This window comes from Harpia harpyja, chromosome 16, assembly GCF_026419915.1.
Source record: "Harpia harpyja isolate bHarHar1 chromosome 16, bHarHar1 primary haplotype, whole genome shotgun sequence".
NCBI classification, from domain to species: domain Eukaryota; kingdom Metazoa; phylum Chordata; class Aves; order Accipitriformes; family Accipitridae; genus Harpia; species Harpia harpyja.
This window is the reverse complement of record NC_068955.1, coordinates 29,260,239-29,276,373: the sequence shown is the minus strand read 5'-3', so window position 1 is coordinate 29,276,373 and position 16,135 is coordinate 29,260,239. Positions and strand designations below refer to the sequence as shown.

General features: G+C 40.5%; 1 protein-coding gene across 7 annotated transcripts in view; it reads left to right on the top strand.

Annotated features, from left to right (window-relative positions):
- The window catches only part of NAV2 (neuron navigator 2), a 427,333-nt gene that overhangs the window by 269,550 nt on the left and 141,648 nt on the right, over positions 1–16,135 (top strand). For all 7 annotated transcript variants that reach the window (XM_052811153.1, XM_052811152.1, XM_052811147.1 and 4 more), the window contains exon 4: positions 11,683–11,755. In XM_052811153.1, the coding sequence (XP_052667113.1) occupies positions 11,683–11,755 (73 nt within the window). The remainder of the gene's footprint in view (positions 1–11,682; positions 11,756–16,135) is intronic.

Below are 16,135 nucleotides of genomic sequence, written 5' to 3'. Positions count from 1 at the left end.
AGTGCTGAAGGGAGGATGATGGGGGAATCTGTCGGTGGACACAGCAAACTCTTTCATCTTTCCATGCTAAGCCTGGGGAAGTTGTGGGACAACCAATGCAAGAATTTGGAGCGACAGAGAGGCATGTAGGCTGAACCAACACCACAGTTCCTGCCTATAAATAAAGGAGGAAATAACTGTGGTTCTCATGTGGGTTTGTGGTTGGGTTTTATTATTTTTAAGGATGATCACTTTGCGTATATAAGTATCTGTGTTCTCAAATAACAAAAAAAGAGGGAGGTTTTTTTGTGTGTGTTGACGAGAAGTTTTTCAAGAATCATCTCTTTCTGATGCAGATACCAAGCTGTACTAGTAAAATAATACTTCTCAGGTTTTCTACTACTGTTTGTCTTGCAAACATAAAGAATCTTGTACTGCAACGTGGGTCAGAGCCTGCATTTGTTCCCAAGGACTTTTTGAAAGTCGAGATGAAGGCCAGGTTTTCAATACGATGACTTCCTTTACAAGGAAACCTTACTCCAGTGATGGCAATTTGACTATTATTTTAATATTTGACTGATTTCTTGTATTCTGAAAACGAGCTGTTCTGTAACGTATGTGACACCCAAAGTCAAAGAACAGTTTGTGTGGAAATTCTCCAGCCTGGTGGGGACCCTGGATTTGAAGCGAGCAGCGTTGGAAGTTTTAATTTGGTTGTTGAAGCCAGGTGTCTGCTTCCCTCCCGAGTGTGACCCTTGCCCGCTCCACCCTCTGCTCTATGAATCTTTTTTTTATTGGCAAGAAAAAGCACGAGACATTGAAATCTTCCTTACTGTTTGTGTGTATGGTATGTGCTATACGTATTTCTGTGTTCTTTGTCTTGAAGAGCACTTTAATGAATTGAAATGATAAATACGAATACTGGTGTGATATGGCCAATATTTTTAAAGGGTATAGCTGGGTACATATTAATGAGTTGGTTGGCAGGTGTAATACAAGCTGAAAGTATCTGCATCGCCTGAGCAGCTAACTATGTGTGCGTAATACCCACTAAGTGGGTGAGCTGATGTGTTTTGTACGAATAACTAAAACTGGCTGCTGTGTTTTAAAATAAAATAAAATAAAAAATTAAACTATTCTTAGATGCTTGTATTTTTCTTACAGAAAATAATTCTGTCTTTGGTCTTCAAGAGCAGGCATCCACTTTAACCCGCTCCCCTAAACATTTTGGGCATTTTTTTACACCCAGTGTTGCCTAAATGTTGCCATAGCTAGGTCCAATAAATCTGCAAGGCTGTTGCCATAGCTAGGTCCAATAAATCTGCAAGGCTGTTGCTCCAAACCCCACCAGGTTGGTGGGGCTGAAGTCTGGTCGATCTGCTGCCCGTTCCCCAAAGCCGAGGAGGACTCTGCTGCCTGGGCATGTGCTGCTAATTCAGGGGAGCAGCTCCGCCAGAAAGATCAAAAGCATCACAAGCATGTTTTTCCTCCGCGAATTCCTAGCGTGGGTTTTTTGGAAACGTATCCCGGTGGTTAAATATAGCCATGTAGTTTCAAGTAATCCTACTCCAAGGTTGTTGTGAGCAACGTAGTGAAGGGAAATTTTCCATCTTCTGGTGGGCTTTCCCCCTGCTTTGCTCGGGGAGTTTGTGTCTTACTGTCAGTATATGTTTAGAAATTTAATCTGTAGTAACAAATGGGTATCTTTTGGCCCTAACCCGTGGTATGCTTCCTCGCAGCTGAAGGTTAGCTGGAGGGGAAGATGTTATCCGGAGCTGGGCCAGACTGGCCAGTGGCAGACACCAGCTTAGCTCCTTCAACCGCCTGTGGAGGCACTTGGCCAAATATTGAGTTTAGGAACGTTTAAAGCATTTTCTCTAGGCTTCCTGGGTTTCTGTTAATCATGTATGAACCTGTGTTGTCATGTAGACAAGAATGATTTACTACAGAGGTGATCTGCCAGGTTGCTTGTACTTAGATGTCCTTCTTTCTCACTTTATAATGACTGTTGCTCCTAGGTAAGATTCATTTTACTGTCTCTGGTTTTTTTCCAGAGATCCAGACTGTTGTTATGCTATTATTCTTACCATTTGTGTATTGTTATCAGTGGGACAGGCGTGGTAGGATCATTGGTTTCTGTGTTGCAGAGCTTGCAGTCTAAATAAAGCCACAAGCCGCCCTCTCACCCCTGCCATCATCCTACATAGAAAATAAGATGATAAATAGAGCTAGGCTGGATTGGGAAAAGCCAATATATACATCTCTCTGCCACAAGGCATAATAAAGTGTCGCTAAACGGATATTTGTTTAGTTTCTGGAGGGAAAGGCTTCCAAAACTCTTCTGTGGGAGGAGGTAAGAGATAAGGCAGTATGTGCACGCTGTTCTGCCCGTTGGGTATGCGGTACCTTTGGGAGATGCTGCTGATGACAGTCTGTCATTTCCATAAGGGATCGTCTTCGTGGTCCCCGACGGTGTGCTCCAATTCTTTGCCCTGTACAGCGATGCAAGAACTTAGACGTCACCTATTCCTGAAACAGCGTGAGGTTCGATAAAGAGCAAAAGAGAACGGACTTTAAAAGTAATTTTGGTGGAAAAACTGGAAGATGTGAGCTTAACTATAAAGACAGAATTAGATTCTATTTGATCATTTATTTCACTGTTAATTTAAGCTGAATTAACGCTTTTTAAATACCTATGGTTCTACCCTCCATGTGGACTAAATACGTGAAACAGCAAATGCATTAACAGGCCAGGGTCATTCCACGTAAGCATGTGGAGATCTCTCTATCTTTCACTTACATATTTACACCTGCACCAAAGTCTAGAAAAATAATTCTTTTTTGCCATGCCTGTTATTTATGTAAAATTATTACATAAATATACCTTTTATGCAACACTCTGCAAACACATAGCTTCTTGCTGTGTTTTGCATAAATGGGGAAAAATGGAAAATCATGGATGACAGTCTTTAACTTCCCGTGCCTGCGTGTTAGGGCATATGCAACGTATGAAACCGCATTCTCGGTGAGGCCATATGAGGTGCGGCGGATTGGATTAACTTCACCGAGATTCTGTTGGTGTTGAGTTTGGTACGATGAGCAAAAATTGTGCTCAGACTAAATTTTGTGTGGAGTCTGTCAGGGATAAATTATGGGTTTTATTCAGGTTTAACGTTATCTGAGCCTTTTTTAACTAAGGGAAAAAGGTTGAGTTGATTTGAGGACAGGTGGAAGTAATAATTCAATTATTCTTCTCCTTTCTGGGAAATTAATTCTTTTTCTGAGCCCTGGCTACGAAGAAAACTTTGTAGTCTTCCAAAATGGCAGCAAAATCACAGCAACCTGAGTTTAAAGCTTAGGTTGATAACAAAAGGTATCTGCTCGTGCTTACATATTAATTCTGTTTCCAAGTTGTGTATTGTTGCTTTGCTTTCTCAACAGAAACCTCGCTGTCTGCTGCACTGTTTAACCGTTTATAGCGTGAAACTATATATTGAACAAGAATATGACAAATTTCTCTGTCAGGTTTGTGATGTAAGAGTTAAAGCTGTTTGGCAATTTCTTCTGGTGTCTAGGTCTTTGTTTCTTTTCATAGGATACATAGTACTAAGCTCTTCACTCTTAAATTTTGGAAACAGATCATAGCTTTTACAAAGGATTATGCAGCTCAGAGAAATAAACTTTTTGTCCATGTGTCTTGTCGTAAATCTTTGATTTCCAGCCATTGCTTATACGCTGTAGCTATGTGATAATGGCTATTTTCATTAATTACTCTGTGAAGGTAATACGTATCCAGAAAATTTTGTTCTTTTGTTTTTTTATGTGGGATTATTTTTATGTATTTAAACAGTACTGTTGTGCTTGTCCTGAGCAAATTATGCAGGAGACTTTTTCAGTAGGAGATGTTATCCAGGTGCAAGGAAGGAGGAGGCACGTACATGTTGGTGTCCCTCCAGCCACCAGGATAAATCCGTTGGGAACAGGTGAAGCTGTGACCCTCAGGCTTCGAGACACAAGTACGCACGTCAGCCAAGACGGAGCGGGTACGCTGCGCCTGGGAATGGGCTGCAGCGGTAGCTCCCTTCCCAGTATCTTTTTTAGGAACGAACAACTGTCAAGGACTATATTGCAAGAGGTCCTTCACATGGCACAGCCGTGAGATGACCATTACTACTTCTTTACTTGTGTGTATTTGAATAAACGAAACCAGATCATTTGCTGGTGTACCGTCATCTCACTTGCAATAATTGAGAATCTGTAGTTTACTTGCAGTACTTAAAATAAATTTTTGATTGGTAGGTTGTTTTACTTTTATAATTAATCATTTAATAGAGTGCAGCACTATTCATGCAAAACTTTTTTCTGGGCTAAAAGCTGTTTGTGATAAAATGTTCTGCGTAGTTCTTTCTACACGAGTGGTGTTAAATTCCCACTGCATATTCCAGTTAATGATATACAGAGCCCTCAACGCTTGAGCTAGTATTTGAGGAAATACAACAGCGTTCAAGAGTCAGCACTTACTGCATTGAGCGGTTTTAGTGTCAGTCCTTCCTTTTAAATGTTTATGCTCTCTTAAAAATACTGTTTTATGTACAATTCAAGCATGTTTTGGGAAGAAGTCCATCTTCACTAGATATCGTGAACCTATCGTGAACTGAGCACAGCCATGGTTTCTCCCCATCTGTTCCTGTCTTCCGTTATACATAAGCAGAGATATAGTGCCAGTAATGTACAGTTAGTGTGGTATATACTAAAATCCAGTCGAGTGTCTGCTGAGACCAGCGAAGAGTTTCATGTATATCCTAAATTAATGCTTCTCCAGAGGCAGGATACTCTGTTGATATTTGTTTTCAAAGTTGAACTTGTTGTTGCTTAACAAACTGTAATTTAGGATGCGTCAAGATTTCAAATTACGCACAAATTATCCACTTCAACTTTTCAAATATATTTAAGGCCTGATCTTGAAAAGCTGATCCAAAAATAATATCTCCAGGGATATTTTTCAGAGGAATTGCCCTTTTACTTTTTTCTCCATAGGAAAGTTTCAGTTTCGAATAAACAAACCTGAAAAAACCCTGAAAAGCTGAATTTCAAAATAAATTGGGAAAATTTCTACAACCCTTCCATCTGCCTCTCGCAGACCAGATTAGCTTTGACAAGCCTTGAGAGTCACACAGGATTGCCTGAAACCATTCACGATACAAGAATGCCCTTTGGATGCTCTTTAATATGATTAGAAATCTTGGCCATCGTGAATGGGAGCTTTCTCTGTGGTGCTTACTGCCCCCATTTCTGTTTATATTAGGCATGTTGTGAGTCAATATTGAATATTAACGGCATACTGTAAAGTAGAGAAATGCTGTTTGTCCCATTATTTCCAGAGGAAAAGCTGAGGCAAGGGAAAGCTAAGGTTTTACCCAAGGTCACAGAGAAGGGGATACAAGAGATGAGGCTCAGGCTAGTTCTCCAGTCTTAGGTTAGTGCCCAAACTCTCATTTTCTTTAAAAAACCCTAAATAATGCAGTTCTAGCAGAGAGGGTCAACTCTTCACATGGATGTGAAAACAGTGTACCTGTGATCATAGACTTTTGTTTCTGTGGCTACATTTGTTACAACCTGGCTTCAGAATATGGATTAGATTCGTTTGCCCTTATGTCGCATCTGTTATTTCATTTCTAAGATATCCACCAAGTTCTGTCAAAAACCTGAGTCTTAATTTTGGGACACATTTTTATCCAAATAGTCAGGAGCAACATATGCATACTTGGAGCAACGTATTATTTTCTTTAAAAAATAAAGATAAACTTTGATTGGGACAGCTACTAATGAAGATGTAATTTAAACAAAGCAATAATAGGTAGTATTTATAGCCTTCTGGGGAAAATGGAATTTGCAATTTTGCCTTGGTATTTCTTATGTATAATTACGATTAGGAAATAGTGCAAATGAGACATTATTTGAGGGAAGAACCCCCTCCCCCAAAACTCCTCCAGGCTTTTAAGGATTGTCAATGTAATGACTTAAGATTTTAAAGCTCTTCCTAAACTTTATGATATAAAAATATTGAGTGTAAAAGCTTGATCTGAAAATACGACAAGGAATACATTTTGCCTTAAGAAACAGCTTGCTGAAAACAGCTTGTGTTAGGCTCTTTCCTTGTTTCTACATTGTATGTGAAGTCTGCTGGAATATTGCATAAGTCTTTGTGGAACTTTAAAAAGTTTCGCATGAAATCAATCTTCTTTTTCACACCTACTTTGAAAACTAATATACTGTCCATAACGTGGAGCCTCAAGTTAAATGCAAAGCACTGGTTTCAATCTAAGTAGTGGGTTTTCTGGACAAGCTTATAAAAACACCACAGCTATCACTGTAAAAGTTGGCAGCAGAGGTCTTGCATCATAACGTGAGAAACTTCCCGTGGTTTCTAAGTGAAGGAACCTACGGTAAGTTTAATTCCGATTTTTGTTTGAGAAAAACATCTGTATCTGTCCCAAGGGCAGCACTAGTTACAATTTACCCTGTGTATTTGACTTGGCAGAGCTGGATATGCAGCTTCGGCTGTAGACAGTTTCCATATTCAAGTCTTTGTCTATTATAGTCAACTTTCAACATATTGGTGCTCACATATGGGTTTCCATTTACAGGCTGAGGATATTTGTTTGGGGTTTGTTTTTATTCTGGTGTGTCCTATTCTGCTCATACAGGCCAGGGCATGTTTCCTAGCTCCTTTTCTTTCTAGCACTGACAAGAATAGAAATTGAAATTGCTATTATACGACAAGTGCAAAAACTTGTGTGGGTTTGGTGGCCGCTGTTGTTGGAAATGCATAAGTGCTGTAAGGTACGTATGTGAATAGAGGGGAATCTGAGTAATATGCCTGGAAAAGTGATAGTAGACTGAGAATTAAATAAATGTATTCTGATCCACACATAGGAATTCAGTGAAGTTGTTAAATTTGTGTGTACTTGAGTTTCGTATGTGTAGAAGCTGGGAAGGAACGAGGAGTGTGCAGGTCTGGTGGGAATGTAAACAACGATATGCAATGCTGTCCTTCACAGACGTATTTAGAAATCAGTAAATATGTATGACCACTAGCTTTTAATCCTGCTTTCCCAGCAAGAGGCTGATGGTCTTATTGGTGTAACAAAGCAGCTGCTGGTGATCTGGTGTTTGACAGTTATAAACGTGCAATGTTTCTTAGCCATGATGCCTTCCGTTCCCATCTTGCCAGGTAGCAAATGCCACCCAGAGAGTCATGTTAAAAGGAAGTTTTCAGGTAGCTGACTGAAACATGCTTTTTCTTCTGTGAATATGAGAAGGGGAGTTGTGACGCTTGATATGTCTGAACAGAAGTTTAATTCTAAGGGGTTTTATTTTTCATATAATCTAATTATAAGAATAGAGGAGGAGCCCCTGGAGGCAGGCAGCCCCTCTGGTATGGGCTTCACCAGTCCTTGGTTGGCGTTTAGGGACATTTCAGAATAAATACCTATCATTGTATAGGGTGTGGGACTGATAATGCGCTTTGATAGTTGACTTGACTATATCTGAAACAGTTTATATGCAATGGTTCAAAATTGCGAATTCATTTGATGCTTTTGACCAGGAAGTATATCAAGGCAAGGCAAGCGTTTTGGACGCTCCCGGTAATGTGTCTGAGTAAGATAATCACTGTGGATGTCTGTCCTTGGTTTTCCTTCTCCTTTTGCAGAGCTTTCCCCTATTTTGGGTAGGCGGGAAATGAGAGCATCCAACTGCCATCTTTCCTGCTTTGCTTCTGCTGTGTTAAACATTGCTGGCAATACGAATGAGAAATCAGAATTGTCAGCCAAAAAACAATTGTATCTCATAGTGAAAAAAAAAAATATACGCTCCCCTTTGGCAAATCCAGTCTTTTCACATCTGCTTAAAGGGTTTAAGCAATACATGGACTTGGCCAAGAAAGGGCCTGTAGAGTCTCGGTGCGAATTTGCTGCTGAATGCTGTAATTTCAAGGAGGCGGCTGTACTTTGTGTTGAAAGTCACCACGACGCAGGGTCATTAGGTTTTTGTTTAGTTTAGATCTATCCAGGAACTTCACTTCTGTCCTAGGTACACGCATCTAAATGGTCTAATTACCATGCTGCTACGTCAGAATAGCTTGCTATCTCCAACCCTGTATGCACTGGGGGATCTTTCTCCATTAAACAATATTTGAAGATTATAAATAGTTAGTTCTTATGTTAATACAACAGGGGCTAGAGTCAGAATCCTCCTTCAGAGCTTTTATAGATGAAATTCATTAAATGTTACACTGTTGGAAACGCTTCTGTTTAAACAAGCAACACCATTTCTGATGCATTAGACTAAATCAACCAAGCTTAGGGTTCTTCACTCAGGCCAGCGGCCACAAAATAGTATTCACAGCTTAAGCTATTTGACATACGAAGGTTTCAGTAGCTTTCTTATCTTCGGTTTTTACAATAGGAAAAATGAGCGATTGCTTCCCTCATGCATCCCAGCATCACTGTTTTCATTCTCGGCACCTCGGCGGGTAGAAGACAGCTCCCTGGTCGAGCATTCAGGGCTTTTGCCTCTTACGAGACTCCAGAGTGCCAAGTGAGTGTGAGCCCGTTTCCACTGGGGCTGGATAGCCGTCACAAATCGCTTTGATGTGGGCCACCAGCCAGTCACTGTGTGGGAAGCACCGTGAATTCCTACCAACCCTAAATTTTAATCATTTTGGCTATAGACCTGCATTCTGTGTTTCACTTTCTTCTTGAATTTCCCCAAATTCCTTTCTCTTCTCCTTTTTGGGCTCTGTTTTTCCTTCAGAATCAACAAATTACTCCCATTCATGTCATTCTACCATGTTACATTGTTATTTTCACAGACACTGTGTAAATGCTGACAGAATCATTGATGTGTTTTTATCCTTCAGTTATAATATTTTAGCGAATCCCTTGTACGTGCAATGCTGTACATCCCCGTAAGATCTTATCGTAGTATTTTATTTTCTGAACCTAAGAGGTTTGCTTTTGCAAGCCTCTGTTATATTACCACTTTATTTCATCGTGCCTGGTTTTAAGTACTGAAATAGGATATTTTCCTGTTTCTATAATGTTTTGATTCTTACGCGTTCTTGACTGTAATGCACCATGGGCTTTTGACAGTCCACATCCTGTATCTTTTTTCTGCATTTTGTATTACTCTTTTTTTTTTTTTTTTTTTTTTTTTCTTTTCGTTCTTTTTCCATACCAGTATAGCACCAAAAAGCCCCTGTTTCTCACAGCCTTTAGCCAGGCATTACAACTGGTGTGGCAAGGTAGCCCGACTGTCCTTTTATATGGCAGCAAGGTCCAGGTCACTCAACTTGAGGTTTAAATAAACACCTCAAGCATTAGTGCTGTGATGGGGGGGTCATCCATCAGTCTGGGGGTGGGAGCGGTATGACTTAATAAAGTGTCTAAAATGCTCATTGAAAAAAAACTGGGGCTTTGGCCCAGGGAAGAAGTGGTAGTGATTTTAAAGGGGGCTCCTTGACTCTGCATCGGATCGGCAATGAGCGTGAGGTTAGGAAGTCAGCAAGGAGTACTGCGTACTACTACGTAGTGCCAAGAATGAGGGCACAAATGAGGAACTGGCAACCCAAAAGTAAATCTTAACCCTGTGGTCACTCTGTTCTAAAAGAGAGTTTGAGCAAAGATGAGCGACCTGGGAAGCGAAGCAAAGCAGGACTGAAAGAGCTACTTTGAGTTTCTACAACTGCAAATCTGGAGGGGGGATGAGGTATTGCTTATTTTTACTCACTAACCTGAGGAATCCTCCTTATTAGGAGAGGAGGCATCTACCCACAGCTGTGCAAGATGAAATGTTCTTGGAATGATGCAGCTTGTTAAGTGCAGGTAGTAGAAGTGGACTGATGCTTTTTATGTGGTGTTTATTCTTGAAAAGGTGAACCTTGGCTTTCCGGCAAAGTCCCAAATCACCTCAGTAAAAGAGCTGTGTTGAAAACTTGAAAGGGTTGTTGAGCACTGAGGAAGGAAATGGGTAGGGATTGACTGTCGTATCATATTGAATTGTGGATATATGAACCTTTGAACTGTACCCTGCTATGAGCTTTACAGTCTGAACATGACAGGAAATGTATTCTTTGGTATCTGTTTGGAAGTATATAGTATACCAAAAGTATACGATATACCTTGTGTACTTTGATATAGTGTATCTCAAAGTATGAGGTTGATAAAAGTTTTGAGTATATCAGTGTTCATAATTGTTGAAATCACAGTTAGATAACGCCAAGAACTTTTTTCACTGATAGAAGAGAACGGTTTTATCGTTATATTTATAGACAATAATTGACGGTGCCTTGAGAGAAATCCATGCTGGAGGTTTTCTGGCAGCTTCCCTTGTACTTTTTTTATTACTCTGAGAAGGATGGGAAGCGCAGGTCAGGTGCTGGGAGCTCAGCCTCCAGAATGCCACACAGCCCTCCCTTCTATATTTTTTCAAGGGCAGGCAGGAGCCAACAGGGAAGCTGGATCTTTCACGTTCCCTTTTGATGTCTCTAAACTTCACAGAAGAAAGGTAGTTATGTGAGAGCAAGTGTGGGGCTTGGTGTCTATCTCCTTCCTTATCTATAACGTGGAAGCAGTGTTTGGTTGCGATGTTTTGGGAATTAATAAATTAATGTTTGCAAGACGTTCAAACGTGAAGACCCTATTTTATCACTTACTCATTACCATGATGAAATAAAAAATTGCTCAACGGTTATCCAGAAGTCTAATGTGTAACCGCACACGAAACATGGTATTTCCTAAAGTGTTTTTCCTTGCAGCCTCTCGAGGCGTCTAAGCTTAGGCTTTTGCGTAGAAGTGATTTCGTCTGTGGGGGGCTGGCATCTCTGTATCTTCTGAATATGACAGCAGAGCTTCGGTGGTAGCTTGGTGGGAAAGTCAGTGTGAGGCTACTGCAGGATCTCTATTCTGATGTTGAGATACAATGGGAAAAACACCTAACTTGTCCAGCCTTTTTGGAGTTGACTTTGTTAGGTAGGATTTCAGTGCAGTCTGCATATAGCAGCTGTAGTCAGACCTGTTGGGCAGAAGACCCTAGCTGGTCAAAATCAATTTTATCCCATGCAATTTATTGCCGTTGTACCATCTCTCTGAAGGGCTGGATTTGACCCGCAGTGAGTGACCGGAGTTGCCTGTCATTTCTGACACGTGGAGAATGTCGCGAGTGAACATTTTTTGGATTCCAGCTGGGGTTTCCAGTTACAGTTTTTATATTTGACTGCTTTTGTGGCTGGAAACTTTTGCCAGCTGTCAACTTAAGAGCAAGTGGCAATCTGCCTTCTGAAGCAAGCGTGGCCTCTGCGTTTATTTTCGGTTTCATGTTTGTTATACTTATTGTAGGTTAAAAATGCTGGTGTAACATCCTTGACCCTTTACTAAGATACGTAGTGATCGCTGTTTATGGTTAGAGTATTAACGAATTTGCTTCATGCAAGCGCAAATAACGGCAAGTCCTGATTCACGTAATAGTCAATTTAGGACCTTAGTAACTGAGGACATTTCATATTATGGTTTCCACATAATAAGCAAAGAGACTTTTTATGTGATACGAAGACGAGTGCGATAAAGGGTGGCGGGAGATGAAAGTAAACAATTATTACAATGCATTTTCTTTTTGTGTCTCTTTTTGTTTGTTCTTGAACAGATTGAAAACATAGATGCGTGCCTGAGTTTCTTGGCTGCTAAAGGAATTAACATACAGGGGCTGTCAGCAGAAGGTGAGTCAATTGGTTGTTTAAAATGTCATTTTAAATGAGGAACCTGAATTAGTGCTTGTGATTGTAACTAGAACATGGAGTGTAATGGAAGATTAATATGGATAATTTAAATTTTGACAGTCTTTACTTCCTTTTTCCCCCCATCTCAGCATGAAAGGTAGGTAACATAGATAGCTAATCTCCACACAGCTGACTTGTAACAGTAATCAATGAGACTGAATTAGACTTCAGTCACTTCTTTGCTTCTTTCTGTTAAAACCCAGAAATTTCTGTTCTAAGTTCTATAATTGGCACATTGATCAGATATTTAAAGTGGACTGCTGGTGGTTGTTTGCCTTTTGAGGGAGAAATTTATTTCCTCATTCTTCAGTTATTATCTTACCTGAAGAAATATCCTGCTTTCTTTTCTTTTTTTAAAGAAAGATTATTGGTTTTAAAGTTTGTTTTCAAATGCACAAAACAATAAAATCCAAATGTTTTGAACCAAAACAAAAAAGAAAACCACATTTTGACCTCTGAGTAATTACTCTGCTTTTGAAGAGCACCAGAATTTTTCTGAAACCCAAACATGACTCAGCATACTATATTCTTTTATGCCGGTGCATGATATCTGCCAGGATGTATGGTACCTGTTGGCTCAGCAGCTGTTTAACTGTTGTTGTATTAAGAGATCAAACAGATTTCTGTCATCCTCAGCACCAGCTTTCACTTATTTTCATTTAAATATGCTGGAAAAGCAATTGGGTTCGGTAGCGGCTAAGGCAAACTTTTAATATATTACATGACATCTCCTTCAGCACTTCGCAGAACAAATAATTGAATGTGTGGCATCAGGCGAGACTTCAAGTTAGACTTGGTGACTACGTCTCTTTGGAAACTTAGTTTCGAGGAGAAGGTTATAGCATCGAATCACGCATGTACTGTTATTTGCGTGTGGATAACTTAATTGCCTGTATGTTTAAAGCCACATTTTCTTCCTCTGAAGGAATCCTGTAGCTCACACAAGGAAGGCAAGAAAGGACGTGTAGGTGTGGGGCTCATCCTGGCCGGCAGCTAAGCACCACACGGCTCCTTGCTCTCTCCTAGCAGGGTAGGGGAGAGAATAGGAAGAGCAAAAGTGCAAAAACACATGGATCAAGATAAAGAGTCTAATGAGCGAAGGAAAGAGGAAGAAAAAACCAAAGCAAGCGATGCAAAGGCAATCACTCACCACCTCCCACAAGTAAACAGATGCCCAGCCAGTTTCCGAGCAATAGCTACCTCCCCAACACCCTCCCACCACCCAGCTCAATTTTTATTTCTGAGCGTGATGTCATATGGCACCTGATATCCCTTCGGTCAGCTGAGGTCAGCTGTCCAGGTTGTGTCCTCTCCCAGCTTCTCGCCTACCCCCAGCATGTACACAGGGGGAAGGCAGTGTGGGAAAAAGAGAAAACCTTGACGCTGTGCAAGTGTTGCTCAGCAATAGCCAAAACACGGGTGCCTTATCAGCACTGGTTCAGTCACAAATCCAGTACCCAGCACCACACGCTTTACAATCATGACTTGAAGTCTTAGCTGAAACATACTTTCCCTTATTGATGGTAAATGATGTTTGTGAAATGTATGCCGGATAACCACTGTGGATGAACTTTATGGTGAAACCATCGTGTACACAGGTTTTATATATGTACATTGCATTAAAAGAATTACAAAAATATAAGAACTTTTATAAAATTACTATAAAATTAAAGCTATTAGTTTTTCAAAACTGTTATTAAAAATTCCAATTTAAAATTACATTTTGACAGTTGGGAAAATAGCTTGGAGAATTCCTTGCTGTCCTCAAACAGAAGCCTCCTACCTCCTCCTAGTCTATGAGACCTTACAAGCCACTTAAAAATATGTATTTGAAATGTAATTTCATTAATTTTGAGGTGGTTTGTAAGCTTGGAAAGCAAAGTAGCAGATATTTAGTACATGTTGTTCTAACCTGAATATGCCACAACTCGTGGGAGAAGAGGAGGCTGAAGGTTAGCTGTCTTTCTATGGTGTATCCTTAAGCTGGGTTAGAACACTAATAACAAATATTTTCCTCCAAAAAGAAGCTTTAATATGGTCAGCCCAAGTACTGCCTGCATTATATGCCTCAATAGCTCAGGTATAATCAGAAGAATTCTCATGTCAAGAAAAGAAAGTATGAGCTAAAACTTCTGACAGCAGAAAGTTTGTTTACCAGGAAATGGTTAAAAAGAAAATGCAACTGAGTCTGTTGGAAAAGCCAATTTCAACCTTGACATGATATGTAAATATTGTGAACGTACAATAAATTTCACATGATTTGCCTGTCTTGATACAACACAAAATCTAGGAAAAATAGCAGATTAGTTGATGAGAAGACTGTCTGGGTGTGCAAAGTTGGCAGTGTAGTGTTGTTCACGCTGGGGAAGGGACCGCATGATTGATGTTCACTGCTCTCCCGCCATATCACCAGTCAGACTCAGCAGGATAGAGGTTATCCCATGGCTTCACTGATTTTGCATTCCTTCCTTTCTTCTACACTCTCTAGGAATTAATATATTAAATCATACGGAAGCCAAGAAGAGACCAGTAATGTTTGCTGCCAGCATATGAACGTTTACTGGCTCCACCACTAGCATTGAAGGAAAAGAGTGACAGCTAGAGAGGGGGAGGGAAGGAACATTTTTTATAAAATGAAGTTAAACGACTTGAATTAAACAATAAATTCAATTTCTGTTCTTAGTCAGTCCTTAACTGTGCTGAGGAAGGAGGAGGAAACTGAACAGGAGAGAACACAGAATCACTTAAAATGAAGAGTGCTGTAACCAAACAAGCCAGTGTTTCTGCGCAAGTTGCCAAGACCTGCTAGGTCAACTGCAAATAACTTCGTTTACTTCACTGGCAGATCCTCATCTAGGAGGAAGGAGAAGATTGTGATTGCTTCCAAATGGGAATAAACGTTGAAGTCTCTCTTGGGTTGCTTGAGACCACGTCTTTTTCAATAGTGCAGTTTTAGTGTGAAGGGAAGTTAGTGATTCAAAACTGGAATTTGGATGACTCCTAAATGTTGAAATAATTTGGGACTTCATGTGTCATATCCTTCCAGTGTTAAAAAATCCTGCTTTGATAGGTGCGTGCTGCTTAGACATAGGCTTTTTTTAGGGATTTATGCAGTGCAGATGCTAAGGAACTGCAATCACTGGTTATGGCCCTACTATGCTAGAGACAAGCCCCCTTCCCCACCAACACGGAGCCAAAAAGGCATTCCCTTCTCAAAGATTTTGAAATCCTAAAATCTCCATTTGTAGTTATTAAAGAAAACTATGGGGATGCTGGAAAATTCTTTTCTCTTCTTGCCGCAGTTTTTTATTGTCCATCGCTTTGAGCTGTCTCTCCGTACCCACGCTCTTAAACTTGCTTCCACACCGAGCTGGGTTTTAGATTCCTGGAATCGCAGCTGCCCAGCTAAGCTTGCCCTCCTTCACACAATATCTCCTCGCTCCACGATTTTGAAGGTTATGGAGGACATAAATGTGAAGTAGAAACTCAAATTGATGTCAGAGATAGCAGCTGCACCTCCTCTGGGTAACAGATTAGCTGGATAATGATCAGCTGAACAAATCCCGCTAGACTTTGGAACAACCGCAATTCCATTTAGACTTTTGCCTCTGAGATGACATTCGCACTTCTGTAGGTAAATGAATTTCAGCGTACACGCTCTGCAGTACTGCAGTTCATGTATTTTAGGTCCTTTAGGTCCTTTCCAGTGCCAAGGTGGAATTTTTGTTTCCGCAGCACAGATAAACAGCGCTAGTTTAAGCATACCCGAGTAGGGCGCTTACCGTGCTGCCAGATTTTGATGATACCACACTGAGTACAGTTATGTACAGTCTTCAAAAAATTACTCTTTAATTATCAAAAAATGCCTGCAGATCTAGTGTGTGTGGTGGGAATTAATTCCTTCTTGCGCTTCCATTCCTTGTTTCTGTGAAATTCCCAGTATTATTCCTATTCAGACCACATTCCTCAGTAGAGTCTACAAAGTTCATCCCAGAGCTGGTTTTGGAGCTTTGAATCCCTAAAGTCAGCTTAGAGCCCTGTCAGCCTAGAGCATGTGCTGTCTGAGGTTGAGTCTGGCTGTACTTCATGATGTGTTCTGGATCAACTGTGAAGTATTTCTACTTCTCAACATTTTGTCTTAAATTCAGACCTGCCTGTGGTTATTTTGGCCCTTTCTCTCCTCTCCCATCATTCACTATGGACAAAATTTCCTGCTTTTTTTTCTTTTTGTTCTGTTCAGCAGACCCTCTTGCTTCACCTCATAAATGAACTAAGAAGGGTTGACGGGGACTGCATGCAGAATCCCTCAGCGGTCAACCC